Source organism: Nannospalax galili, unplaced genomic scaffold, assembly GCF_000622305.1.
Source record: "Nannospalax galili isolate Female #2095 unplaced genomic scaffold, S.galili_v1.0 scaffold359, whole genome shotgun sequence".
Taxonomy (NCBI): Eukaryota; Metazoa; Chordata; class Mammalia; order Rodentia; family Spalacidae; genus Nannospalax; species Nannospalax galili.
Genome location: NW_008347042.1, coordinates 1,895,170 through 1,922,185, shown reverse-complemented (window position 1 = coordinate 1,922,185; position 27,016 = coordinate 1,895,170). Strand labels below are relative to the sequence as shown.

Here is a 27,016-nt window from a genome sequence, read left to right as displayed (position 1 = left end):
AAATGCTACTGAAATACACAAATGGAAACACATCCATGTTTGTGGATTAAAAATTACTGTTGCTAAGATGTCAGTATTCCCAAAGTGATAGACAGGGTCAATGCAGTCCCTACAATACAATGGCAGGTATTGTAAAACTACAAAATTCTGTTGGAAGATCTATGTAGACTCACAAGGGACCCTAAACAGTCAAAATAATCTTGAGAAAGAAGAAAAGCTGGTGATTCTACAATGCCTAATTTCAAAACTTACTGCAAAGCTACAGTGGTCAAGTTAGCATGGCACTGGCGAATAAGCAGACAGATAGGCTGGTAGACTAGGTAAACTTGAAAGAAACTCTGACATACATTTCCAGGTGATTTTCAGCAAATGACAGTCTTCATGAAGTGGTACCCAGGAGAAGTGTCCATCCACTTGCATACACAGTAATTAACTCAAGATGGTTCGAAGACCTAAACATAAGAGCTAAAACTATAGAAGTCATAGAAGGAAACATGGAAAAGCTATATACATCACTGCATTTAGCAACAATTGTGTTGGATATAACACAAAAAACCCAAGTAAACTGAAGAAAATGGATAAATTAGATGACTTAAATTCTGTGCACTAGAGTACAATCAACAGAATGAAAAGCCTATGAGAATGGGATAGAATGTTTATACATCACACATCTGATGGTGGTTAGTATTCAGAATCTGTGAAGAAACTGAAATGCAAATAATGGGCCAGATGTGGTAGTGCATATCTATAATTCCATGCTTGGAAAGCTGAGGTAGGAGATCCCAACTCAAGGCCAGCCTGGGATACATTCCTGTGACATAAATACCCAACAAGAGCAACTTAAGGAGGGAAGAAAGGAAGGCTCACAGTTAGAGGTGCAGACCATCATGACAGGGACATGTGGAGAGATAAATGCTAAGGCTCAGCTGCTTTGTCCTTTTCATTCAGTCCAGGACCAACCCACGGGATGGTGTCACCACATTTAGAATAAGTGTTCCCACCTTAGTTAGCCCAATCTAGAAACTTCCTCACAGACATACCCAGAAGTTTGTCTCTTAGGTGATTCTAAATTCTTCAAGTTGACAATATTAACTATTCAGGAACCTAAGTAGACATTAGTTTTGAAAGAGAAAGCATGGTTCTAAAGAGATATTGATGTTCTTTAAAAAATTTTTTGCATTTATTTGTGTGTGTGTGTGTGTGTGTGTGTGTGTGTGTGTGTGTGTGTGTAGGTCAGAGGACAACTTGGGGGAGTTGATTCTCTCCTTCCACGTAGGTTTTGGGGACTGAACACAAGTCTTCAGACTTGGCAGCAAGAACCTTTACCTGCTGAGCCATCTTGCTGGTCCTTGAGATTCCTTATTATTGCTCTTACAATATGCTATTTTGTTTTACTGAAGAGCCCTTTTGCTTGTTTGTTCGTTCATTCGCTGCTTTGTTTTTGAGAAAGGGTCTTGCTATGGATGGATGGCCTTGAACTCATAGTGATCCTTCTGCCTCAGCCTCCTGTATGCTGGGATTACAGATGTACACAACACACCTGGTTTTTTAAATCACTTTTTACTTTTTTGTGGTACTAGGGAATAATTCTAGGGTCTCACATATGAAAGTATACTACCACTGAGCTACATCCCCGAATTAGAGAGCTATTCATAACAAAACAAATAAAACACTTTGACATGCACTTATATAAATCATGAATATATAAAACTCCTATTATAGGATATTTGTGTTGACAGGTTTTGAAAATTTCCTTTTTTTTTTTTGGTTTCAACTGAGGCAGTGAACAATTGGAAGGGAACAAGAGAAGGAAAGAAGATAAAGGAAACTTTTTCCTTAGAAATTAGAAATATTATCTTCAGCTACATTCCATTTTTTGTACCCAAATCCTTAGGTTTAATTCAGAATGTTTCTTGTGATTAATGAATCTAATATCATAAAGCAACTTATATGAAATTTTATTCCTGCCTGCAGTATAACAAACTGCCTCTTTTATGATAGAATTAGATATTATACCAAAGCTGCCTAAGAGAATTTTTTAAATTTTGTAGGTGAAAATAGAATATTGTGTTTTATTTCCCTGATTGCTACTGAGATTGGACAGTTTTCTGTTTATTAAACAATTTTAGTTTATCATTTATAAATTATCTATTTTAATTGCTTATGAGATTATGAGATTATTTTCTAGTTAAGGTCATTTTTATTTTCTTGTTTATAACTTATTTATTTATTTACATTTTAGAATTTTAGTGTTTTTTTTTCTTTTCTTTAAAAAAATTTTAATACCTATTAATGTTTTGCCTGTATGTATACAAGGGCACCACATGTGTACAATGCCTCCAGACCAAAAGAGGAAATTAGATCCCCTGGAACTGGACTTACTGACAAGGCACTTTTTTTTTAACTTTTTAACTTTAAAAGAAAAATTTATTGAGAATTTCATACATGCATGTGAGGTGTTTTGATCAAATCCACACCCACTCTCTCCCCTCCAACACTTCCTATATTTCCTGATCACTTTTTTTCTGACAACTTCATTCTTTCTTTCTTTCTTTCTTTCTTTCTTTCTTCCTTCCTTCCTTCCTTTCTTCTTTCTTTCTTTCTTTCTTAAATGGGGATTTTTGCTACTCTAACATTACCCCTCTGAAGAGGTAACCCTAACATCTTTCAGGGATTAGATAAGAGCTCCCAAATAGTTTTGTCATTTTTGGCCCTTGGAACAGAGTGTATTGTTAAACGGCCCAAGGACATTTTGACTTTTAGCCAAGAAACTGGCTACTTTTCTTTGGGGTCTTTTTTACCCTAACTGACTAGCCAATTCCTACCTCCTATTATCACACCATCCTCTGAGGAGGTTATCCAAATTGCCAATAGGGAATCGGGTCGCAGACTGCTCTGGCTTCTTCCATGCTGAACAGGGACACAGGGTGAGGCAATTGGAGTACCCCTTCAGTGGGTCTATCTAAAAGACTCCCAAATTGCATAACTCATATCCGTATGGGGAAAAGAAAGTCCTTGACTTGTGAATAGGAGATGTGAAGGAGAAGTAAAGGCAAGAGTAATTAGCATTACAAGTTCTAGACAGGGAATCAGAAAAAAGTCAGAACAGGGCCAATTTCAAATGTTTATATCAGAATCCATTGGGATTTCTTGATGAGAGCTTCCAAAAGCATCCCCCTATTGGGTTCAGTCCCCCTCCAAAGGCTTCCAGATAGAGGGAGAAAACAAACTTAGCCATCAGTTTAGAACAATAGTGGGTTATTTCCCTTAGCTACAGGTGGGCAATATAGTATTTTAGACCAAGATTTGAAGTCTTACATCTGCGCAGCACTTTCTGATTAGGAACAAAATCATCAATGAGAAATAATTGTCTAAATAACTTTTTATATGGACTTAAGCCTAATGTCTGGGAAGTGTAATCCCTTGAACTCCTAAAGAAATATACTGATTACTTTATTACTCTTTGGTTATACTTTCCTTTTGGGTGTTTAAGGCCCAAATAAATTAATTTATTTTACACTTAAGGTCATTTGAGGATCTGTTTCTCTGGGGTCACATGGGCTTCGGAGGAGCCCCTGGCTCCTTTCTTTTACCAGTTCCATCTATGTGAAAATAAGTCAAAGGTCCTGCTTGACCATGTCTGGCTTTACTTGGAAGCATGGATGAGATGTTTCCTCTGAGTTGACCCTCCTCTTTGTAGACTGGACACTTGTTCAAGTCCATCTCGTGGGGTCTCCATGTCCTCCCTGAACAAGAGGACATGTGACTCACCGCAGTTACAGGACATTTTGAGAGCTGTTCCATAGTCCACTGGAACTTGGTCGACTTTGGAGGGGAGGGCAAGGGGCAAAAGCTGTCCTTTAAGTCCCTTTGACCACATTAGTATAGGCCTCAAAGTATGGCTGTTAAATATCCAAGAAGGTTAGTTCCACAAGTCTAGTACTTTTAATTACCATGTGCTATGTAGATAAATCTTGGGCTAAAAAAGAATTATTCTCAGATTAACCTTGACTAAATATATATTTTGTTTCTTAAACTAGTTGACTAAACTATGTCCTTAGAAATTTTAAGATTATTTATATATTATTTTTGTCTCATCCTTTATATATCATAACAAACCTACACAGACCTTCATCCCTTGCTTAGAAAAATGTGCGTTTTCAAAGTAAACATTAGGGTTGTAGCCAATGACCTTTAGAAGAAATCAAGATCATCTGGCCCAAACATTCATGTAAAGTTTTGATCTCATTAAAAAGGGTTCTCATCAGTTGAGCTAATTAAATAGAATAATTTTTTTATGATTTAATTTTTTAATTTTATGTGTATGAGTGTATTGCCTGCATGTATGTGAGTGCACCAGTGTTTAAACAGCTTTAATGTTATACAATTTGTATACTATCTATTTCAGCTGCTTAGCACATATAGTTTAATAGGCTGTAGTGGATTTATAGAGTTGGGCAACTGTTACCATATTCCAGTATTGCAGCATTTCATCACCCTATAAAGCATACCTTGTGTCTGTTAGCCCCCCTCCAAGCCTTGGTATAAGTGTCTCTCATTTGTTCTCCAGTTCTGTGTGTTTGCTTATTTCTTTAAAGTGAGATTGTACACTCTATGTGGATCTTTATAACTTGCTTTTCACTTGCATAATAGTTTTTGTGTTCATACATTCATCAGTATTTCATGAGTTGATGAACTTTTTTTTAATTGTTTCTACTATTTGGTTACTATAAAAAATATATCTTTCATTGCTTGTATCTAAGTGTTTGTGAGTGCACAGATTTTAATTTCTTTTGGGCATATCTAAGGGTTACATTGCCAAGTTGGATGGCAATTCTGTTTTTTTATATTTTGAAACCTGTCACATTATTCCCCAAAACTGTTGGTGTCAGTGTACATTCCCACACCCCAGCCATGTGTGAGGGTTCCAGTTTCTCTGCTCTTTTTTGATAATAGTCATTCTGGTTTCTGGTGGTTATACAGTGCTGTTTCTTTGACAGTCCTGACTTTCTTAAGCAGGCCCATATAAGTCAATAGTTATCTGTTTTCTGAAAGATCTTCAAGTTCTAAGAATTTTATTTTAAAATTTTACGTGTTGGGGCTGGAGAGATGGCTCAGTGGTTTAGAGCATTGGCTGCTCTTGTAGAGGACCTACGTTCAGTTCCCAGCACCCACCATGGAGGCTAACAATGACTGTGACTCCAGTTCGAGGGGATCTGACACCATCTTCTGGCCTCTGTAGGCATTGAATACATAGGTACCCTTACATAAATTCACACAAACCATTCATACACAGAATTTTTAAAAATTTCCATGTTGATGTTAACATTGGAAAAAGAGTAATATATGTTATTATTATTGTGTGTTAGTGCATAATCACCTTACAATCAATGACCACCACACTTTACTTGTTTGAAAGTCTTCAAGCACTTCTACTAAGAGAAGAAGAGACAAGTTACATTTGGATTTTACACATCTCAGGGTCATAAAGACAAAAAAATTTGTTCCATTTGAAGAGAGAAATGGTTAGATAATCATTGGAATATAGGAATAATGAGCACCAAAGAACATTATCCATAGCTCTGACTGTATTGCAGCAAGCCCATATGTGCTTAGACTTTCAGCTGTGATTTGATTTTGGCAAAACACTCTTACATTAAATGAGAAATAAATATTCTTTAGCTTTTTTGTGCTTTAATGTAAGCATATCCTAGCTTTTTAATTATAAACTTTTCAATTGTATGTATAGAGTTGTATAGCATTGTATAAAGTAGTATAAGTGAAAACTTAGGAACCATAATACTTTTTATTTCTTTTCAAGGAATTACATATGATTTTCATTTTATATAAAGACACTGTTATATGTGTCTTTGTATTTTATGTCATTGATTTTGGAAGAAGACCTAAAACTATAAACTTGAAGTTAGTTTTGTTTACTTGCTCAGGGCATAATTTAACTAATTTTGTTAGTGATTAGGTGAAGTTCCCTAGAATAAAGGAGGAATGTTAAGGAGTATTTCTTTCTACAATACTTAGCACTCAGTATTTTCACTGATTAATTTTACAGATAGTCAGTATGCGTTTCCAAGGTGTTGGACTATGTTTGGGTCTTCTGTTCATCACAGTTAATGCACAATTTATGGGTGATGGTGTTGAGGTGGAAGACTTCAATCAAAATTCGGAAGAGACTGACGTTAAAGAGGAGATTCCCTCAGGGGTAAGATGGTTGGGAAGTGAGTGGGGAGTGACTACTCTCCTAAGAGTCATTTCATTTCTGAAAGTGTTCTTTTTCTAAATAGATGGGAAATTCTTGCTTTTCTCTTCCATTGTTTTGTTACTGTATTCTTTGCATACATACAACAAAAATCTGTGTCTTGACACCTTCTGCAGTTATATTAAATAAATATATGGAAGGTTTTGCTAACAAAATGAGAGTGCATCACTGGTTGAAGACAACTTTTTCAGCAAAGATTAAGGCCTTTAGTGTCGTTTTGGATAATACCAGACCTTTCCAGACAACATTGGAGGTAGTGTAATTTGTGGTTCTTCAAGAAGTACATAAGTGACTTTTCTTTATTGGTCTTAGGAAAGGAAGTGCTAAGGAGGAAGATGAATTGGAAAGGGAAGAAATGGTGTGTAGGCTTTATTTGGAAGGGTTGACCCACCCCTCTGCCTCAGCATTGTTAAGGTGCATGTTTAGAGGTGGTAACAGTGGAGCCTGGGAAACGTCACAGAGATTTGGGGATATATTATGTCCACAAGAGCTTTCATTTTGAGGAATATTCTTATGTAATAGTGTGACAAATGGGAATGTCCTCTTTTCAATGGTAATTAATAGTTAATTCTACTGTCAGGCTCTGATCAAAGGGCCAAGAGGAATAATATATAGTTCCTGCAGACTTCTTTGTTTCATTTAATCCTTACTGGTTTTTAAATTTGCAAATACAAATGTTTATCTGTTTGAGGTGAGCACTGTGCTTCCTCTATTAAATTTTAATCTCTGCAATGGTATTCTTTTAAAACCTAGTTCTGTGGTTTACAAAGTAATGCTTGAAGTACTAAGGGCTGGGGCAGACACCTACTACCAGGATCCTTGGAAGTTCATACTTAAAAATTGGCAAGAATACGCACTAGTCCTAACTATATTTGGTGAGAAGACAAGAAGTGGGAAAGAACCATTTTTAAAAATCTATTAGCAGATATCAGTTGTACAAAAGAACAGGTTTCATTATAGCCTTATGAGGACGTGAAGCTTTGAACTCAGAGCCCATGTGGTTTCACCCCTGACTGCCTCCATATGCAATCAGTACTTGCTTCTGTTTCTTTTTCTTTTGGTAGTTTTAAATTTAAATTTTTAAAATGTTTTTATTAATTCTTCAAGAATTTCATACAATGTATTTTGATCATATTCAATTCCCCCCATCTCCTCTTAGATCTACCCCTACCTCCCCTACCACCTCTAACTTTGTGTCCTCTAATATTTTATAAGTCCATCAAGTCCAATTTGTGTTCCCTGAATATTCTTGGCTGTGAGTCCATCCCCTAGAGTGTGGTGAACCTGCTAGGAATCACACCCTTAAAGAAAAATGGATCTCTGTCTCTCTGTCTCTCTGTCTCTGTCTCTCTCTTTCTCTCTCTCTCTCCCTGTGTCTCTTTGTCTCTCTCCTGCACTCATGGAGGAGGCAGAAGCAGGTAGATCTCTGTGAAATCAAGGCCAACCTGGTCTACATAGTGAGTTCTAGGTCATCTGTGGCTACAGGGAGACCCAGTCTCAAAAAGGCCAAAATATAAAAATTAAAATAGGAAGACAGCCTCTCCTCCAGCAGCTGTCAGTTACCAGCAGTGCCTCAGTGAGGGGTACTAGAAGCTTAACTAGCAAAATGGTTTGAGATAATTTGGAAAATGAATAATTTTCACTTAAAAATCTCTTTTCTAGACTATTAAATATAAGACACCTCAACCTATAGGAGAAGTATATTTTACAGAAACATTCGATAGTGGAAATTTGGTCGGGTGAGTACTCATTCAAGGGAATGTTTTCTTTGATTTGATTCACGTTTCTGAAGTTATTGCTCTATGAGAACTATCTCTACTATGAATTTATAAAATGTTTTAAAGTACTTTATTCTACAGTATAAGTCTGTATTTTGCACATTTTTGTTTTGAGAGTATGTTTAGTTTGAATAGCTATGTATTTATACAAAGAAAGACAAACTAAGCACATGGCATATCCTCATTCTCTGGGATAGCTTTTAACAGTGGAAATGCGGGTGACTAAGACTAATGGTATTACTAGAAAAGACAATGCTTAATTTAATCCTTCCTGATTACTACATTCCAGACTGTCTCGAACTTAGTATTTCATCCCACTTTACACTGTAGAAACTGAGGCTTGATGTGCATTCCTGCTAGCATACAGCTAATAAACCACAGAGTCTAAGCTTGATCTAATCTTCCCCTAGCCTTGTAGAGGCTTCTATAAAGGCATCCTATTTAACCTCTAAGTACCAATTTATTTTGAATGAAAACTAATTACGTTAAGTAACCTCTTGTATTTTTACATGCATTGTGACTATAAATTTCAGGCCTTGTTTTTAATGGTAAATATTTGTCTTCAACTTTATATACAGGTGGGTCTTATCAAAAGCAAAGAAAGATGATTTGGATTCAGAGATTTCGGTATATGATGGTAAAATATTTACTTAAATATTACATAAATATAACCCATGTTTGCTGGTCTTTGAGATTATAATTTTTCTGAATTATGCTGGTTAGTAAGTACTGTAAGAAAAATGGCTGATGAGTGCCATCCGTTTCCTAGTACCATAACTTCACACTGGGGCAGACTGCTTATTTTATGTTATGGATGCTCTTTGTCTCATGTACACTTTAAATATCTCATTTAAAAATTCAATAACGAAGCCAGATGTGGTGGCACACACCTTTAATCCTAGTGCTTGGGAGGCAGAGACAGGCAGATCTCTGTGAGTTTGAGATCAGCCTGGTCTACACAGAGAGTTCCAGAGCCAGCTGGGGCTACAGAGAAACCCTGTCTCAGACAAAATAAATAAATAAATAAGTAAATAAAAAGTTTTTAAAAACCCAGTAATGATAGACCTTATGAGACAAATCATCTTTTATAAATCTTTGTAAAGTGTCTGTCAGAGAAAACCAAATTACTTTTTAGAAGTTTTTTAATCTGTTATTTGTGAGGTTTTATGATTTTAGCTAAGGAATGAAACCGTTTTCTGATAGAAGAAATGAAAAGAGAAGGAAGAGAAAAAATGAAAGAGAGGACGAGAGGACAGGAGGGGGGAAGGGGAGAGGAGGGAAGGGAGAGACAGGAGGGGAGAAGAAGAAGAAAAGGATGGGGGAAACAGGAAGGAAAGGCAGAGGAGAAGAGGGGAGGGAAGGGGAAGAAAGAAGAAGAAAGGAGGCAGGAAAAAGAAAGGAATACGTAGAACTCCAGATATTATTTCCTGGCACATAATTTGCTTTTATTTTTCCCTAACCAGTCTTCATAGAAAAAAACGTTGTCAACAGCTGCTGACAGCTTTCTTCACACAGCCCCCATTTTACTTATGTTGCCTTGTTTTCTTGTTTAGGAAGATGGGAAATAGAAGAACTGAAAGAGAACCAAGTGTCAGGTGACAGAGGCCTGGTGCTGAAGTCCAAGGCAAAGCACCACGCCATAGCTGCCGTGCTTGCAAAGCCCTTCATTTTTGCTGATAAGCCTTTGATAGTTCAGTAAGTTTTATTGTATTTTTAGGTTTTTAAAGCTTTTTCTGAGTTTGTATTAGTTTGGTATAATCTGGCATCGTAATATTTCTTGGATTTTGGTGCTGTGTACAAAACAAAACAAACAATAACAAAACCTACCCCATGCTCCTTTCCACATTCATATACACACGTGCATATGCATAATGAGCTCCTTAGAGAAAAGCAGGCTGGTGATAAAATTCTATGTAGTATTTCCTGTACATACAGTTCTGCTACCAGAGAGTCACCATTTTTGTTTTAATTTTTTTATAGTTACTTGCTGTTAAGATAGTAACCTCAATATATTCAAAACATAACTGTAAACCAGCAATACGATTCAAAGCAGCAGATTTCGTTTACCAAGAGGCTCTATCTTCACCTGTCTTTAAAGCTTGGACCTCCTTAGAAATCCCCTGCTGCCTCAGACTGCCCAGGCTTCCCCTGCATTGACATCAGCCTCTGCTGTTTGCATATGAACTGTTCCTGTAGATTCTTTCGCCTGTGGTGTTGTGACACCAAAGTAAAGCTCTGCAAAGTCCACACAATTCAAATGACAAAGAAATGGAAATGTCTCAATGTTGCTTTCTACCTTGTGTATGAAATTATGGCTGTTCAAAGTTAATTACATTATGCAGAAATACCACTCACTGCACCCTCCATCCCTCCACAATCCCTCCAGTTCCTGGGTTAGTTGTCAGACTTCTACTTAGTCTCCATGAACTCATTTCATTGAGTATTGAATACCAAGTAATGACAAGGAGGATATACACATTATTTGAGCCAATTAAAAATGTCATTACAAATACTTGTTGGGACTAATATTTGCTGTGGTGTGAGATTTTGTTTTCCTTTTGCATTTTGTGTATATGGTGCATGTATGTGTGTTGGTGTGTGTGCGCACATGTGTTTAGGAGCATGTATGAGGGAGCATGTGTGTGGGTACCATGCACATGTATGCTTGTGCATGTGGAAGCCCAAGGTTGATGTTAGAAGTCATCCTCAATCACTAAGGTCTCTCAGTCAAACCTAGAGCTCCCTCATATGGATATCTTGCTAGCCAGCTTACACTGGGGATCCTGTCTCTCTCTTCTGAGGCTGGACTTACAGGTAGGCTGTGATGTCCATCCAGCATTTATGTGGTTCCTGGGATCCAAACTTTTGTCCTCATGCTTGCCTGGGAAATGCTTTAATCACTGAGCCAGCTCCCCAGCCCTTCCATGAGAATTTTGAGATAATCTTATTATGCTCTTGAAAATTAGGCGAATAAAACATCACTTTATATTTTAAACTCAATAAATTAAAAAGGTCTGTAAAGAAAAACAATATAGGAGATGGAGCGATGGCTCAGCAGTTAAGAGCACTGACTACTCTTGCAGAGGACCCAGGTTCGATTCCCAGCACCCACATGGTGGCTAACAACCATCCGTAAATCCAGTTCCAGGGGTCCAGTGCTGTCTTTGGACCTCTGCAGGCATTGCAGGACTTGGGACATTAAGCAAATGTTGTCTTGCAAGATTAAAATCAAACAAAAAATAAGTCTAAATATTTACAAAAACAATTATGAAATGATTATTTTGAAAAATTAAAAGAGGACAGCAACTGACAAGCAGTCAAATGGACCAAATTGAAACAATTTTATGGTAAGTGCTATAAATGGTACATGTTTTTACTGTGTTTCATGAGCTTTTTCCGATTTGTGTACACATCAATACAGGCTGAGTATACCTAATCTGAAATCTGAAATGCTTTTTGAAATTTGAAACTTTTCTCAATTTCTTTGATCATTTTTTTCATATGATGGAAATTCTATAATATTTTTCTGTTCAATACTTTTCTAAAATTGATACATGCACAGTTCCATGAGGTGCCTGATCATTTAATACTTACATTGCAATCAGTATGTAATGAGAATTAGCATTTCCATCTCTGAACATTTGTGTCTGTGTTGAGAACATTCAAAATCCTTTCCCCATTCTTTATGGAACATACAATAAATTATCATAAGAATAGTCACCTACTGCTACAGAGGACACCTGAACTTACCCCTCTTTTCTAAGCATAGTTCTGTTCCTAATATTTGACTTTCTCGTTTCCCCCTTTCCTGTCCGCTCCCTAAAGCCTACTGATCACTCTTCACTTCTATGGAATCAGTTTTGTACCTTCCAAATACGAATGAGAACTTGCAGTATGTCTTTGTTTATGCTGCAATTATTTTACTCAATATGATGTTCCACAGGTCCAGCTGTATTTCTGTAAATAACAGACTTGAATTCTTTGAAGTGGCTGAACAATTTCCACTGAGCATACGGGGACCACATTTGCATTATCCATTCCTCAGTAGTCACACAGTTAATTCTCCCTGGAGGCAGTTGAGAGCAGTGCTGCAGAAGACAGAAGTGCAGCCATCCTGCGACCCAGACACCCGCTAATGGTGTTTCCTCTGGACCTACACTCAGGTCTGGGGTAGCGGATTACTAGAACATGTGGCACGTCTTTATTCCATTCTTTATAGTGGCTATACTAATTGATATTCCACCAACAATGGATATAATTTTTTATCATCATTTTCTGGTCTTTTTTATTAAAGCCATTCCAACTGGAGGAAGGTGATATCTCATTGTGGTTTTGATTTGCGTCTCTCTGATTAATGATGTTGCATATTTTCTCATATGCTTTTTGCTCACATCTATATCTGCTTTTGAGATATGTCTGCTTATATCTATTGCTTATTTTTAATAGGATTTTTTGAGGTTTTTAGCTCTTGGGTGTCTTTTATTCTGAATATTAACAAGTTTTCAGATTGCTATGGTTTGAATGTGAATATTCCCCGCATCTTATGTGTTTAAACACTTGGTCCCCAGCTAGTGGTGCTGTTTTGGGCAACTGTGAAACCGTTTGGATATAGGACCTAGGCATAACTGTAGGAGTTGGATTAGATGAGCATTAGAATAAAAATACATGCTGGGGTTCTATTTTTCTTTTTAACTTGTGAGACTTGTGTAGACTGATGTGGTCTGTCCTGGAGAACATCCTGGGCACTGGTGGATCGCATGCATATTCTGCAGCTGCTGGAGGACAGACTCTGCAGTCGTCTGTTGGGCCCATTTGATGTGGCATAGTTTAAATCCAGGTTTCCTTGACTGCTTTTGTTTGGATGATCTGTTCATTGATAACGGAGGGTGTGGAGTCCCCCACTGTTACTGCTTCTCTTTTTAGTCTAGTTGTTCTTGCTTTATGTAATTGCTCCAATATCAAGTTCATACATGCATCCAACTGTGATTTCAACCTGTTTAACTGGCCCTATTATCGTTACAGTGACTTTGTCTCCTCTCCTAATTTCTGAGTAAATCTCTTTTCTCTGATATGAGGATAGCTGTATTCGTCTAGTTTCCATTTGAATGCATATCTTTTTCTCTGCCAGTGCAATGAGTTTTTGGTATGCTGAATATGGTTGGCTATTTTTCTTTTATTACTATTTTCATAGTTGTTTTTGACTTGTTCATTTATTCAGAAAGTCTACATCTTTTAATTGGGGACTTTAATTGATATTCAAGGTTATATTGCTAATAACTACTGTAATTTTGTTAATATGTTTTCATTGTTTTAGAAATTCTTTGATTTCTTTCTCATTGTTTATCTTTGACATTTGATGGTTTCTTGCACTGGCGAGGTTTGATGCTTTTTGTGTATATGGTCTGTTAGTGAATTCTATACATTAATGTTTTCATAATGCCAGCTATTGTCCTTTTGCCTTGAAGTAGGACTCCCTTAAGAACTTCTTGTAAGGCTGGTCTGTTGGTGATGAATCACCACAGTTTTTGCTTGTCTCGGGAAATACTTGTTTTTCTTTATTTCAGAAGGATAGCTTTGCTAGATATACTATTTTCTTTCATCTGTTTGTTTTTGAGACAAGGTCTCCCTATAGCTCCATCTGGCCTGGAACTTGCTATGTAGACCAGGTTGGCCTTGATCTCATAGGGATCTGCCTGCCTCTTCCTCCTGAGCACTGACTGCGTTTAAAGGCACCCACCATGCCTGGCTAGGGATGGTATTCTTGATTGTCAGTTTGTGCTTCCTGAGTATATCATCCCCTTTCTTCTGCACCTGTAAGGCTTCTGCTGAGAAATCTATTAATTCATATTGCATGTACTTTAATGGTTTTCTCTTATTTTTTTAGAGTTTTATCTTTGGGTTTTTCAGAATTCTAATGTCATATTTCAAAGATTTTATTTTATTTGGTTGAATTTTATTAGAATTCTTTGAACTTTCTGGAATTTAGTAATCATATCTTTACCAAAATTCAGGCAATATTTGGAAGTTTTCAACTAATTTTTTCATTAAATAGGTTTCCTATGCCTTTTCTTTTCTCTTTGAAACATCCACAGTGTGAAAATATGCTCACTTAGTGGTGTCCCACCAGACTTCCCTTAAGTCTCGTGGGCTTCTTTTCCTTTTTTTTTTTTTTCTTTTTGAGTAGGATATTTCAAAAGAATTCTCTTCAAGCACAGAACATTCTCTTTTGCTTAATCTAGACTGTTGAAACTGACAGGAGTGCTTTAAATGTCATGTTATGATGTTTGTGTCTGCAGCTCTTCTCATTCAGATAATGAACTGCTTTCCTGGCTTCACTGAATTGTCTTTCTGGATTCTCAAATATCTCATTAAATTCCCCTAAAGAAATGATGCTTTAATTATTTTTCAGGCGAGCCGCTGCTTTTCTTTCCTTTGAGATTTGTTCATAGAGTTATTTTGTTCATTTGGAGGCATCCTAGCATTTTCATGTCTCTTCAGCCTATACTGATGCTTGCCTCTCAGGCAGATCAGTTGCCTCTGCCAGCTTGGCAGGGTGGCTTTCATAGTAAATGATATTTTTTGGCAGTGAACCCTAGGGTGCTGGTTGGGCAGGCTACACTAGGTTTAGTTCCATGTGGGCATGGTAGGTAGTGCATGTGGTGTCAGGCATCATCTTCAGCTCTAAAATGACTTAGGTTGCAGAAGTTTGTGGGATTGCCCTGTTAGCTTGCATGCAGTACTTTCAGATACAGCATGTTTGGTAAAGCAAACAGCTACAGATATGGTTTCCACAGGTTTTGTGGAAAAGCTTTAGTGGGTTCAGGATGGCATGGTGTGGCACTCCCAGCAATAAGGGCAGGATATTCATAGGTTTCTGAGGGCTTAGCATGGGCCACACTTGGACATGATGCCTATCAGTGTCTGAAAGTCATTCAGAACCTCTGAAGGGACTGGAGGGATGAAGTGTGACATTCTTGGCCATGGGTGTGATGCTCATCAGCTTAAACTATTGTCTCTATAGGATGTTAGCAGGCTGATCTTCTCAATATGGAGGCCCAGCTTTCCTGGGATTGAGGATTGGTTTGTCTGTGTTCCTTCCTCAGGACTTTGGTAGATCAAACTGCTTACAGTAGACTTCTTGGTGCTTTTTAGGGTGAATGAGTAGGGTTGCTCACTTGTTTTGGGGGACAACAAGCAGGCAAGATCTTAGCTAGAAATCTTAGCCTGGGTGGGGTATAGCATATGGGCTTTCTTTGGGGTAATGCAAGGGTGTGGGTTTCCCTAAGCTGACATCAGATCATGAAGGCTGCACACAGACTTCTCCAGCAGCCAAACGTTCAGTGCCCACAACATAAGTTACCGTTGTTGGAGGTCTCGTGCTGGCCCATTCCCTACTTTGTGAAGTCTCTTCTGGTTCATAGTCTTGACTGAGATGTAATGGTAGAATCTGTGTGCTCCACTCCTTTATGAGGCCACCCTAGTCTTGTTGCTTCATTTCTACCATATCCCTAGTATGCTCTAGCACGCTCCCTCAAAAACAACAATGAAGTAGCAGTTATTCAATTTCTTTCCGTCATTCCAGGCACTGTGAGTCAACCATATTGCTCTGAAATTTGAAGTTTTTTAAGTATCCATATGGCTCTCAAAGTGTTTTGGATTTTGAAGCATTTCAGATTTCATATTTTCAGATTGGGGATACCCAACAGGTAATGTCTATACACATATTCCACAGTATTTTTATCTATTACGTGACCATATACATTTTGAAAATTAGAAATGGCCTAACTTAAAAAGATTTTTTAAAGCATATTAGCCCATTAAAGATTTTGAGATGTTCTACACAGAAAAACTGTCTGTAGTGTTAATATTGTTTTTCCCAATCATATTTGTCCATGCAAGTTGAAGTTTATTTTCTCCCATTAACAACAATTAGTTTCATAAAATGTTTTGAGAAATGATACTGTAGAGAAATTAGAGTTAAAATAGCTACTCCACGTGTTCTCAGTTTTCCTATGACTTGGAGTTCAGCATTGGTCATCCTGTGTGATGACAAGCATTTTGCTGATTCTCAGATCCATTGTATACAATTTACACTGGAAACAACTTGATGTTTAGTTTGGTTTGTGTGTTTTCTTTCTTTATTTTTAATGGTGCTGGGGTTTGAAATTAGGGCTTACTGTATTCTAGGTAAATGCTCTGCCTCTGAACTCTATTCCCAGCCTTCTTTTTACTTTTATTTTGAGGCAAAGTCTCATTAAATGGTCCAAGCTGGACTCAAACTAGGGATCCTCCTGCCTCAGCTTTTTGAATAGCTGAGATTATAGCCTGTGCCACCAGACCCTGCTGAGTTAATGTTTGAAAGCTGAAAGCTTGAAATTTAAGAAATGAACAAAGTGACTTAGTGTAGGCTTGATAAGACAGCAAAGCTATGTTTTACATCTACAGAGCCAATTTGTGAAAATTTTCTTCCTAGCACTTAGCCTTCTTATAGAGCCCATTGTCTTTAAATCACCTATAACAAAACAATGTCTTTTTATTTTTTTCTAAAAATCATTACCTTTATGCCATATCATGCATCATTTCTTTTATTCTGTAGTTTCTAAAGACATGAACTTCATGAAAAAAAATTATCACATAGTACTTTAAATAAAGATAAAGTTTCAGGAAAACCAACAAATTGTCCTTTATTTTTAAACTGAAAAAGAAAACAAATCCTTTTTGATAAAGAGCATAACAGAATATTATGTTTGGGGGCATTTGTTTGCCTGTCCTTTTAATCATCATTAAGTTCTTTAGGAGGGTAGGGCTGAGCCCCACATCATAGGTAAGCAAACAGAGAACAGAAAGCATATTAAATGACTTGAGCTTGGACAAGGTGTCGTCGAGGCAAGTGGAAGAATCAAGACCAAGTCTTAGGCTCCGACTTTGGAGTGTGTATCCCTCCTATGGACAGTGGGGGAAATAAAGCACAGGTAGAAATCAGCCACAGGTGTGCAAGTTATAGATAATCACAATTTTACTGTATTTTTTTTTGTTCTTTTGGATGCAAAATATATACACTAATGGGTTCGAGCTGTAAATGTTTATGTTATTATTGTTCATCTTTTCACTGAAGTTTCTTGGGAAACACATAAAACTGGAATATATATAAAATAAGCTTTGCTTCTTTAGTTTTCATTTTTGTTTCACTTAACAAAATCATTTTTTGGATTTTTTTAACTATTTTTACTTTGATAATCACTTGATTGATTTTTAGCATTAACTTATCAGAAATCCAAGTGTCTGCCTTATTGTCTTAGCAAGACTTAGTATTTCTGTAATAAAGAAAACAACCAAAAGTAGAAAAAAGCTTGGCTAAGAACTGCACTGTGACGTGAATCTGTGAGAGCACTCAGGCTTCATAACTGTTATGCTGAACAGCTGAAGTTTTTTACTTAGAAATTTTGAATTTCTTACTTGGAAATTTTGGTATAAAATACTCCACATTATTGATTGAGATCACAAAATCTCTTTGCTGGTACTATTCAATTAAATAAATTAAAACCATTGAACATAGTTTAGGTATTATTTAATTAAAAGAACAATTAGTGCTGGATTCTGCATATGTAAGGTTGCCATCAGTTTCTGAGAAATGTGTTGTAGTTGTGGCTTTTTTTTTTTTCTTATTTAGTTTATAAGGAACATGGAGGCCAGGGATTTGGCTCAGTAGCAGAGTGTTTGCTTAGCGTGTATGAGGCCTTGGGTTTGATCCCCAGCTCCAAAAGAAGAGTAAACATGCATATGAGAATTTGAGGTCTCATAGTTTTAGTTTAACAAATCTTATTCTTACTTTTGTTGGAAAAATTTCTTTAAATGAGTTGGCTGGTTTTTCTCTAGTTGATTATAAGCACTCTATTTTTAATATTTTAATGTTCTTGAATTGTGGCAGAAGAAACGCATTTCTGTATATTTCCTCTAAGTTGTGGATCTGCTTTAGATCAATGAGTATGCTAGTGATGTAAATACTTCTGTTTAAGAGAACTGAGAGTAATTCATTAGATCTTAAAGAGCAATTAGTAACTTTTATTTGTCAACAGTGTGGCTCTTTTTCCCTCCATTTAGATACGAAGTAAATTTTCAAGATGGTATTGATTGTGGAGGTGCATACATTAAACTTCTAGCAGACACTGATGATTTGATTCTGGTATGATATTTTAATATCTAAGAAAACTTCATTAACGTTAGTATTTTAAGGAGTGATTGATACAACTGAAAATTTCATTTTCAATCAAAAATCCAACTTTGGATGTCCTTTTCCAAGATGAGTTTATAAAGCCTTTACAGTAGTTTCTCATTAAGATTCATATCAATTTTGTATTCTTTAGAAATGTCAATAACTGTACCCCATCTGAAAATACAAGGTGACATGATGCTCAGAGATGCTGGTGAAACATCAATTTAGAATTCCTCGCAAAATAGGAAAGCTAAGTTTGTTCAAAGAAGTAAGAAGACAGAGAAAAACAAAAGTATCCAGAAAATCACATTAAAAGCTGAGCCGTATCAGCTATCAATAATACACAGAAAAGAACTAAAGGAGCTTTATAATTCTAAGAGGTTGGGATGTATCTTACAGCGTTCTACAGAGGAGTGGGTCACATTAGCATCTCTGTCAGGAGATTGCGTGTAACAGAGGATAAATGAGACATCAGCAAGGTACTCCCTAGATTGCACTGCTGTACAGGTGCAGGTTGTGAGGTGTGCACGCAAAGCTGCTTCCTGCTAACTTTTAGGATCAGATAAAAGAGATGCCATTTGTTTGTAGGACAAGTTAAAGTTCCTGCCTTAGGTCTTGCAAGATCATGATCACTAGTGATAGAGTGACAAAAAATCGATTGGTCGAATTTCTGTAAGCACTTTTTGGGACTCAGTTCATCCTCAAATAATCCTTATAATAGCCATCTCCATGTAATAATGTGGAGATATAGCAAGGTTCAAAGCTTGCTCAAGGCTGCATACCATTAGTGTTTCATTGGAACAGCACTGAGTCCAGACCCCATATTCTTAAGCAGTATTCCATGCCAGAGAATAGAAACCTTCAGGAGTGAAATAGGAGTCACATCTCTGTGTCTGACTCTTTATTTTGTGCTCAAAAGGGTCATTTTCTGGTATCGTCCTAAAGAAGAGTAGTAAATAATTTAGTCTAAATTTAGTTAGAGATCATAAATATGTTCTCGTTCAATGCTTAATTTCCCCCAGACTGTTAATACATGCTTACATAAACAATGATGCTGCTGAGGTTGTTTCCTCTTCTTTCTACACTTTCAGGGAGGAAGTAGTGTGTGCTTTTCCAGAATACTATATTACTTGAAGTGACTTTCCCATATCCTTTATTGTCATTTCTGTTAATTTTTTGGTAAATTATCATTTAATATATTTTGTAAACTGTACTCATTGGACAGAATAGATAAATTCTTTGGATACATTGTAATTCTGAACTAATCCCAATAATCATCTCTCTTTGAAGGAAAACTTTTATGATAAAACATCCTATACTATTATGTTTGGACCAGATAAATGTGGAGAAGATTATAAACTTCATTTCATCTTCAGACATAAACATCCCAAAACTGGAGTTTTTGAAGAAAAACATGCCAAACCTCCAGATGTAGATCTTAAGGAGTTCTTTACAGACAGGAAGACTCATCTCTATACCCTTGGTATATCCTCTTAATTTATTCAAAAATAATTGCTGACTATTGATATATTGGTGGCACATGCTTTGTGCGAAAAATAAACATGTGGCTACCTTCACTCAAGAAGCTTAGATTTGGGGGAACATAAGATGTATATACTCAGGGAAGAAATAAGATACCATGTGGAGAGATACAGATGAAGTACAGTGAAGAGTTCAGCATCTCAGGACAGTGATCCTACAACAGTGGGAGACTAGAAAATGAAGTCACTGAGGAGGACAGGCTAAAAAGTTTAGCCTCTTTTCTGTAGGCAATTGTGGTGATTGTTATGGTTATGACACAAACCTAAGTTTGAAAGCAAAAGTATTGAGAAACCCTGTTTTAATATCTATCACTTAAGTCAGGGGGCGTTTACATAATACATATAGGGATGGACATTGTAAGGATCATCCCAAGTACCAGATGGTTACAGAGCTTTGATCTGGCCAAGATTATGTAAAAATCACAGCATTTCAAATATTTACAGGACATATTACAGTGGCTCCCTCAGTTTCCTCCAAGCTCCAATTCTACTGAAGAATAGGTATTTAAATTTTATTTCCAAAGCCTTCAGTTATAGAAGCACTCATTGTGTCTGTCAAGTCAATGGCCAGTTTTTTATCTTTAAGCACAGATACAATATCGAAAATCTTTTTCTGAAATAACTGGAAAGTAACACAAGGCATTTGGGGAGCTATAAACTGTAAAACAGTGATAATTCAAATTGATCAAATTGACTTGACTATACCAATAAGATCAAAAGCAAATTAGTGATATGTATTAGAGGCTACAGGGGGTTATGTTCTTAGAATCCCAAATTCCATCTGCATTATCAAAAAAGTATTTAGAAGAAAGATGGCATCTGTGTGACTATATCCACAACATCTGGGACAGCCTAAAAGTTATATAGTTAGGGGGAATTCTGTATACAATAAAAATAAGGATGATAGTACAAACATGTTTAGCAACAGTGAATGCGTCTGTACAGGCCAGTTGTCCCTTAGCTGAAAATCCAGTATCTAAATGTTTTGACAGAACACTCAAGACGTTTGGGTTCTAAAGCATTTCACATTTCCAGATAAGTGGTGCTTAGCTGCTAAGGTCCATGCTGCTGTTCCCAAACCCCAGATCTCAAATCACCAAAGTGTGGAGCATTTCTGATTTCCAGCATTTTGTGTAAGAGATCCTCAGCTTGCGATATTAAAATGAGTGAAGTAGGATTCTAATTGTAAGCATATCATATCGCTTCTTGGGAAATTATGCACACAGATGGGAGAGGACTGGGTTTCGGAAGTGATTAGTTTTCATTAATCACTTCATAGGGAACAAGCTCTATGCTAGGCACGTTGGTATCTCCCTGTGAGATGAGTGGTGGTGGTCTCTTTATTTTGCTTTAACTTAGGTGAGAAGCATACTTGTATTTTCTATTGCTATGATAAAAATACCATGACAAAAATAACTTAAAGGAAACAGGATTTATTTTGGCTTATAGTTCCAGGGGGATAGAGTCCATCATGACAGGGAAGGCATGACTGCAGGAACAGGAAGCATCCACACTCAGGAAGCAGAAAGAGAACAGGAAATAGGGCCAGGTTGGAAACCCTCAAAGCTTGCCCCCAGTAACACACTTCCTCTAGCAAGGCTCCACCTCCTGAAAGTTCCATAACGTTCCCAGACAGCACCACCAGCTGGGGACCAAGTGTTCACATAAGCTCATGGGGAATATTCATATCTAAACCATAACAATCCCCTAGAAAGTAAGAATGATAAGTGGGGTCAGAACTGAAATATAAGTTTGTCATACACAGAAAATTCCTAATCCTGGTAGATTATAGAATGTCTTTTTTTTGTTTAAAAAACTATGTAGTATTGTTTTTTGTTTTGTTTTCAATATTTTATTACTTTTATTTTATGTGTATGCGTGTATTGCCTGCAAGTAGGTAAGTGCACCTGTGTCATGTAATGCCCACAGAGGACAGAAGAGGCTGTTGAATCCCCTGGAACTGGAGATGTGGACAGTTGTTAGCTGCTATGTGGGTGCTGGGATTCAAACGTGGGTCTTCTGCAAGAACAGTCAGTGTTCTTAACCGCTGAGCCATCCCTCCAGCCCGTTTTGTTTGTTTGTTGTTTGTTTTTTTAACAACATCTGTAGGTTTGTCTGTTTTTGACACAGGCTCTTGCCCAGGCTGGTCTGGATCTCAGGACCCTTCTCCTTTTACCTCCTGAGTACTGGGATTACAGGCACGTACCATCAAGCCCTGACCCGTAGCTTTTGAAGTGAACTCTCAAAGAATTGTCATAAACTTTACAAAATCCACTGCTTTTCACTGTAGTTTTCTAGGTGGAAAATTTGGGGCCCAATGTTTTAAACAGATTGTTTTTTTCCACACAAGATAAGGGGGGGGTCCTTCAGGAAATTGTTGGCTTGGGAACCTTTAGCTAGAACTTACCAGGAAGTAAACTAGTAAGTGTAAGCTTGAGTATTTTAAATTATCATTGAGATATTTGACACTGTAGTGAATGACTCATTGAATTTGAAATGTCAGGGAACTTCATCTTTGGAGATTCCTAAAATGATAACCATGTAGTAATGCAACTTTTTTGATTTTGGTGGCTGGCTTGGGTTTGCACAGGAGTATATCCCTGTTTATAGGAAAAATGCATTAAAATTTTCAAGGGTTATATAAGGCCAGTACTCACAAGTGGTTCTGAAACAATCTCACTTCTTTGTAGTGTATTTGCAACTTTTAAAGCCTGAGCTTTTTTTTTTTTTTTTTTTTTTAAGCTGAGGAACATTGGGTAGTCTTTAAATAAGAATGAAATTTTATGGTCATCAGTCCCAAATAGACTAGCTGCTGTTGGGTATTTCTTACCTGTAGAAGTAATGGAGTAGTTAATCACTAAAAATGAAATTTAAAATTTTTATCTTTTTTAAGAAATATTGTAGCTAGTGATATCAGCAAATGTTGATTTAATACATTGGTTATTCCTGTATTTTTATTAGGATACTAGGAGAAAATTCTGTCCATGAACTTGAGGCCATTTTATTATTTAGAAGATTATCTCTAAGTGTCTGTCAGAAGAAGTATAAAATATTTAAATTGTTCTTTAGTGCTGAATCCAGATGACACATTTGAAATATTAATTGATCAAAAAGTTGTAAACAAAGGAAGCCTACTAGAGGATGTGGCCCCACCTGTCAATCCTCCCCGGGAAATTGATGATCCTAATGACAAAAAACCCCAAGAGTGGGATGACAGACCCAAAATCCCTGATCCCTCTGCTGTCAAGCCAGAAGACTGGTAAGCAAAAAATTTAGCTGCAAAGCACTAACCTAAGTAATGGTACATGATGTGTAACATTTACAGCCAACAAAACTTACTTTTTTAACAGGAAAATTATTTATTTTGATTATTTTATATGAAGAGAGAGAGCCAGAAAAGAGCATTGGTTCCCCCCGGAAGTAGAGTCACACACAGTTGTGAGCTGCCCAATGTGTATGTTGGGAACTGAAGTCTTGTTCCTGGCTAGAGCAGTACATGCTCTTAACCACTGAAATGTCTCTCCAGCCCCACTGTCTTTTTGATTAAAAGAATTCTTCACTTTAATATTTTTGCATCATTATCTTTTTTGATGTGTGCTTTTTTTTTATGACCAGTTGTGTAGGAAACACTTTAGTTCTAATCCCTGTCTTGCACTTCCCATATGTGTGTGGATATTATATATTGTTGGAGGGTTTTTCTAGTTAATAATGACGTGGCCTTAAACTGCCATACTGTTAAAATCTTATAAAATTTACATGAAGCCAAGTGTGGCACATGCCTTTAATCTTAGCAGTCAGGAAGCAGAGGCAGGCGGATCTCTTGAGTTGGAGGCCAGCCTGGTCTACATAACCAGTTCCAGGCCAGCCAGGGTTACAGGGAGACCCTGTCCCCAAAAAAGAAAAAAAATTCTCATGGTGGGACTCACATCAGCATGCTTACACATGATTTTTTTCACTAGTTGTATATTTATGTGGTTTCTATTCTAGAGGAATTATGAATCTTTTCCTTCAAAGAAATGTATTCAGTTCCTGAATTCCCACAGCTAGATGTCAGGTGGTGAGAGATACCTGTGTATCTCTCCATTTATCAAGTTAGTCTTTGCCTTTCAGATATGATTTCTCCATGAAAACCATGTTACTTTTATTCCTAAGAACTGTAGTTTTTTCTGCTGATTGCATAATTGTTAATTAGGGTTTTTGCTAAGTAGATTGTTTTGATTTTAGTTTAACCTATCATATTAAGTATTGCTGTATAATAAATATCCCAAAACTTAGCAGGAAAAGACAGCACGTGTTGACTATCTCAGTGGGTTTCTGAGAGTCAGGGATATCAGAATGGTCTGACTGAGAGGCTCAGACTTTGATCTGTGGTCCTCTCAGGGACCATCTGTGGAGATGCTGAATTTGCTACACATACTGCCTGGCCTCTTGGGTCTTCTTTTGAAATCATGGTAGAAGCCTCAATGGCCTGGTAGTGTGGTATTACTATGGTAACATTACAGTCACTGAAATACAAAAGTCTGACTCTTAAATTTAGTTTTTAAGAATGATTTTAAATTCAGAGGACACTTGTCCCACCAGATACCTTTTGGAACCATCTGTCTTCTGGAACTGTGCTGATGGAACTGTCTTGTTGGAACTGTGTCCCTAGAACTGTGTGCTTGAGTTAGGCCCCATCCATGATTTTATTCAAAATGGTTTCTCCAGCTTCCACTGGGAAAGTACAAGTTTGGCTCCACACTTAACAGACCATCCTGCCTTTTCATCTCTAGTTCAAAAATTTCTCATTCACCCAGTGTCAGTCGTTCTTCCCAGCCTTCATCGTGTGCAGTGAAGATGGGTGCACCATCTTTCAGCACTTTGGTTTGTTAATTCTCAAGCATGCCCATATTATCTTTTGAGATGGAGTACCAAATTGAGGTTGCCAAGGAAACAGGATCAGGTACTCAGTCACAAGACACAACAGCCCATGGTTTTGCTGAGGTTAATTAAAAGTCATTAGTCCAGATTATGTCCTTTTATAAAAGTCATTATACATCATAGCTTTTATATTCTGTGCACATGCAAAGCCTACACCACATGAATGGCAACACAAGGTCTACCATCAGCAGATTCAGCAGCCAGGCCCCCTTGAACCATAGCTACAGCTGCCTCTTAAATGCATGAACTACTGAAAGTGAAGAGAAAGATCTTGGGTAACAGTTTTATAGACAGCTGTGTGAGAGCAGGACATGGAGCACTCACTCTTCTCAAAGCAAAGTGTGTCGAACAAATTTAGAGTTTTATGCCTTTGAGCCTAAGAGGGTAGCAACTTGCTGATTCCTGAGGTGCCCTTGAGATATTGTTCCTATTGTCTCAATGCAAAGTGCATGGATTCTTTTTAATAGCACTAATCTGTTTAGCAGGAACACCCTCCATAGCAGCAACTTTACACACACTTTTCTGTGCAATCTAAGAGCCTCTCATATCTTTCTGATTTCTTTTTTGCTATGATTTCTCACTGCAAACTTGGCTAAAGGTAGCCAGCAATAACTATTCCATAGCCTAAATGCCATACTGCCCTAAAGTTTCCTATGCCAGATTCATTAATCTATCATGTTTAAACTCATCATTCCACAAAGTCCTAGGACATGCTCAAAATGTATATAAGTTGATTTGTCAGCATACAGCCTGAATGTCTCTGGTCGAATCCTCAGTAGAGTCCTTGTTCCCATCCATGAAACCTCTTGAGTGTAGGCTTTTATGCTGGCAGCCCCATCAGCATCTGGTCTTCTGAGATAGCACTAGAATTGCCCACTAAGCTCTGCTTACAGCATTCTAAACTTTTTCTACCCTGATCCCCAGACTTTTCCAAATTATTCCCACAGACAAGTTCCAATAGCTTCTGAATCATGTGGTCAGGTATAGTCACAAATATCAGCCCATTTCTTGGTACTCATTCTCTGTTTTAGATTTCTATAGCTGTGACAAATACAAGCCTCGAATAATCTGCATATAGGAGGGAGGCTTACTTCAACTTGTAGTTGCAGCAATTTCAGTCCATAATCCTTGGCTGCACTGTTGGTGGGTGAGGCATAGCACAAATGCTGTAGTGCCCTAAAATTTCCTCTGCCAGATGCATTAATCTATCATGATTAAACTCAGCATTCCATGGAAGGGGGTGCACAGTGAAGCAGAGCTGCTCTTGCTGTGGCAGCCAGGGAACAGAGAGCTCACTTCTCTCACAAAACCCCCTGCCTGAAATCCATTAAGCTAGGAATCTGAAAATAAACTAAGCCATTCGTGAGACCAAAGCCTTCATGGTCCAGCCACCTGCTAGAGGCCTCACTTCTGAACATGACTGCACTGGAGACCAAGTCTTCAACACATAAGCTTTGGGGGGTATTTAAAATTCAAAGAGTATCAGTTAAGCATCCAGTATATATTTTTACTCACCGAGTTTATAAGTGACCAAAACAAGATCTAGCATGCCATATATGGAAGGCTGTCATTTATATTTTTAAAAAGTATGTGTGTATGTGTGTGTGTGTGTGTGTGTGTGTGTGTGTGTGTCTACCCATATATGTGGAGCACAAGAGAGAATGTGTACAAAAACTGACAAGCTAGCAGCAACTTAAATGAATAAAATATATTACTTAGTGTGTATGTATATGGGGGTGGGTAAGGTATTATTTTTTTCAGTTTATTATTCATTTAATAACCTCATACTTAGAAGAAGCATTTCATTACAACAGCATTGACATATTCAATAACAATTTCCTGAGCTAAGATGCATCTTTTTTAAAATTGCTGTAAATTTTAGGTTTACAGTTGAATTAATACAGTTATACAATATTGTAGTCCATATAAACCCTATAAGACATAAAATTAAATGAGGTTTTAACCTTTAAAAAAGATCTCCATTTCATTATTAAAATACACAGTTTCATATAGAAAAATTCATTTTCAATGCAATTGACATTAAGATGTTTGCACATGTGTTTCTAATCTGTATATATCTGATTATTACTAGTGACAGTTGGTTAATTTCTGAGCTCCTTGGCATCTGAGCATGGGTATAAAGTCATCAGGTATATTTCAGTGGTAATGTTTTTCACATCTACTATTTATTATTATTATTTTAAATTATTTATTTCATAACCAAATGATTAGATGAAACATTTCATGAAAACAGCATTGACATATTCAATAACAATTTCCAGAGCTAAGA

General features: G+C 37.1%; 1 protein-coding gene and 1 long non-coding RNA gene across 3 annotated transcripts in view; one reads left to right on the top strand and one right to left on the bottom strand.

Moving 5' to 3' along the window:
• The window catches only part of Clgn (calmegin), a 43,445-nt gene that overhangs the window by 7,635 nt on the left and 8,794 nt on the right, over window positions 1-27,016 (top strand). For both annotated transcript variants that reach the window (XM_008843432.2, XM_029568503.1), the window contains exons 2-8: window positions 6,068-6,217; window positions 7,937-8,013; window positions 8,631-8,689; window positions 9,606-9,747; window positions 18,154-18,235; window positions 19,556-19,748; window positions 22,876-23,065. In XM_008843432.2, the coding sequence (XP_008841654.1) occupies window positions 6,077-6,217; window positions 7,937-8,013; window positions 8,631-8,689; window positions 9,606-9,747; window positions 18,154-18,235; window positions 19,556-19,748; window positions 22,876-23,065 (884 nt within the window). In that variant the 5' untranslated portion in view covers window positions 6,068-6,076. The remainder of the gene's footprint in view (window positions 1-6,067; window positions 6,218-7,936; window positions 8,014-8,630; window positions 8,690-9,605; window positions 9,748-18,153; window positions 18,236-19,555; window positions 19,749-22,875; window positions 23,066-27,016) is intronic.
• The window catches only part of LOC115072102, a 19,121-nt gene continuing 8,913 nt past the window's right edge, over window positions 16,809-27,016 (bottom strand). The window contains exon 3 of the long non-coding RNA XR_003851162.1: window positions 16,809-16,995. This is a non-coding gene — a long non-coding RNA (uncharacterized LOC115072102). The remainder of the gene's footprint in view (window positions 16,996-27,016) is intronic.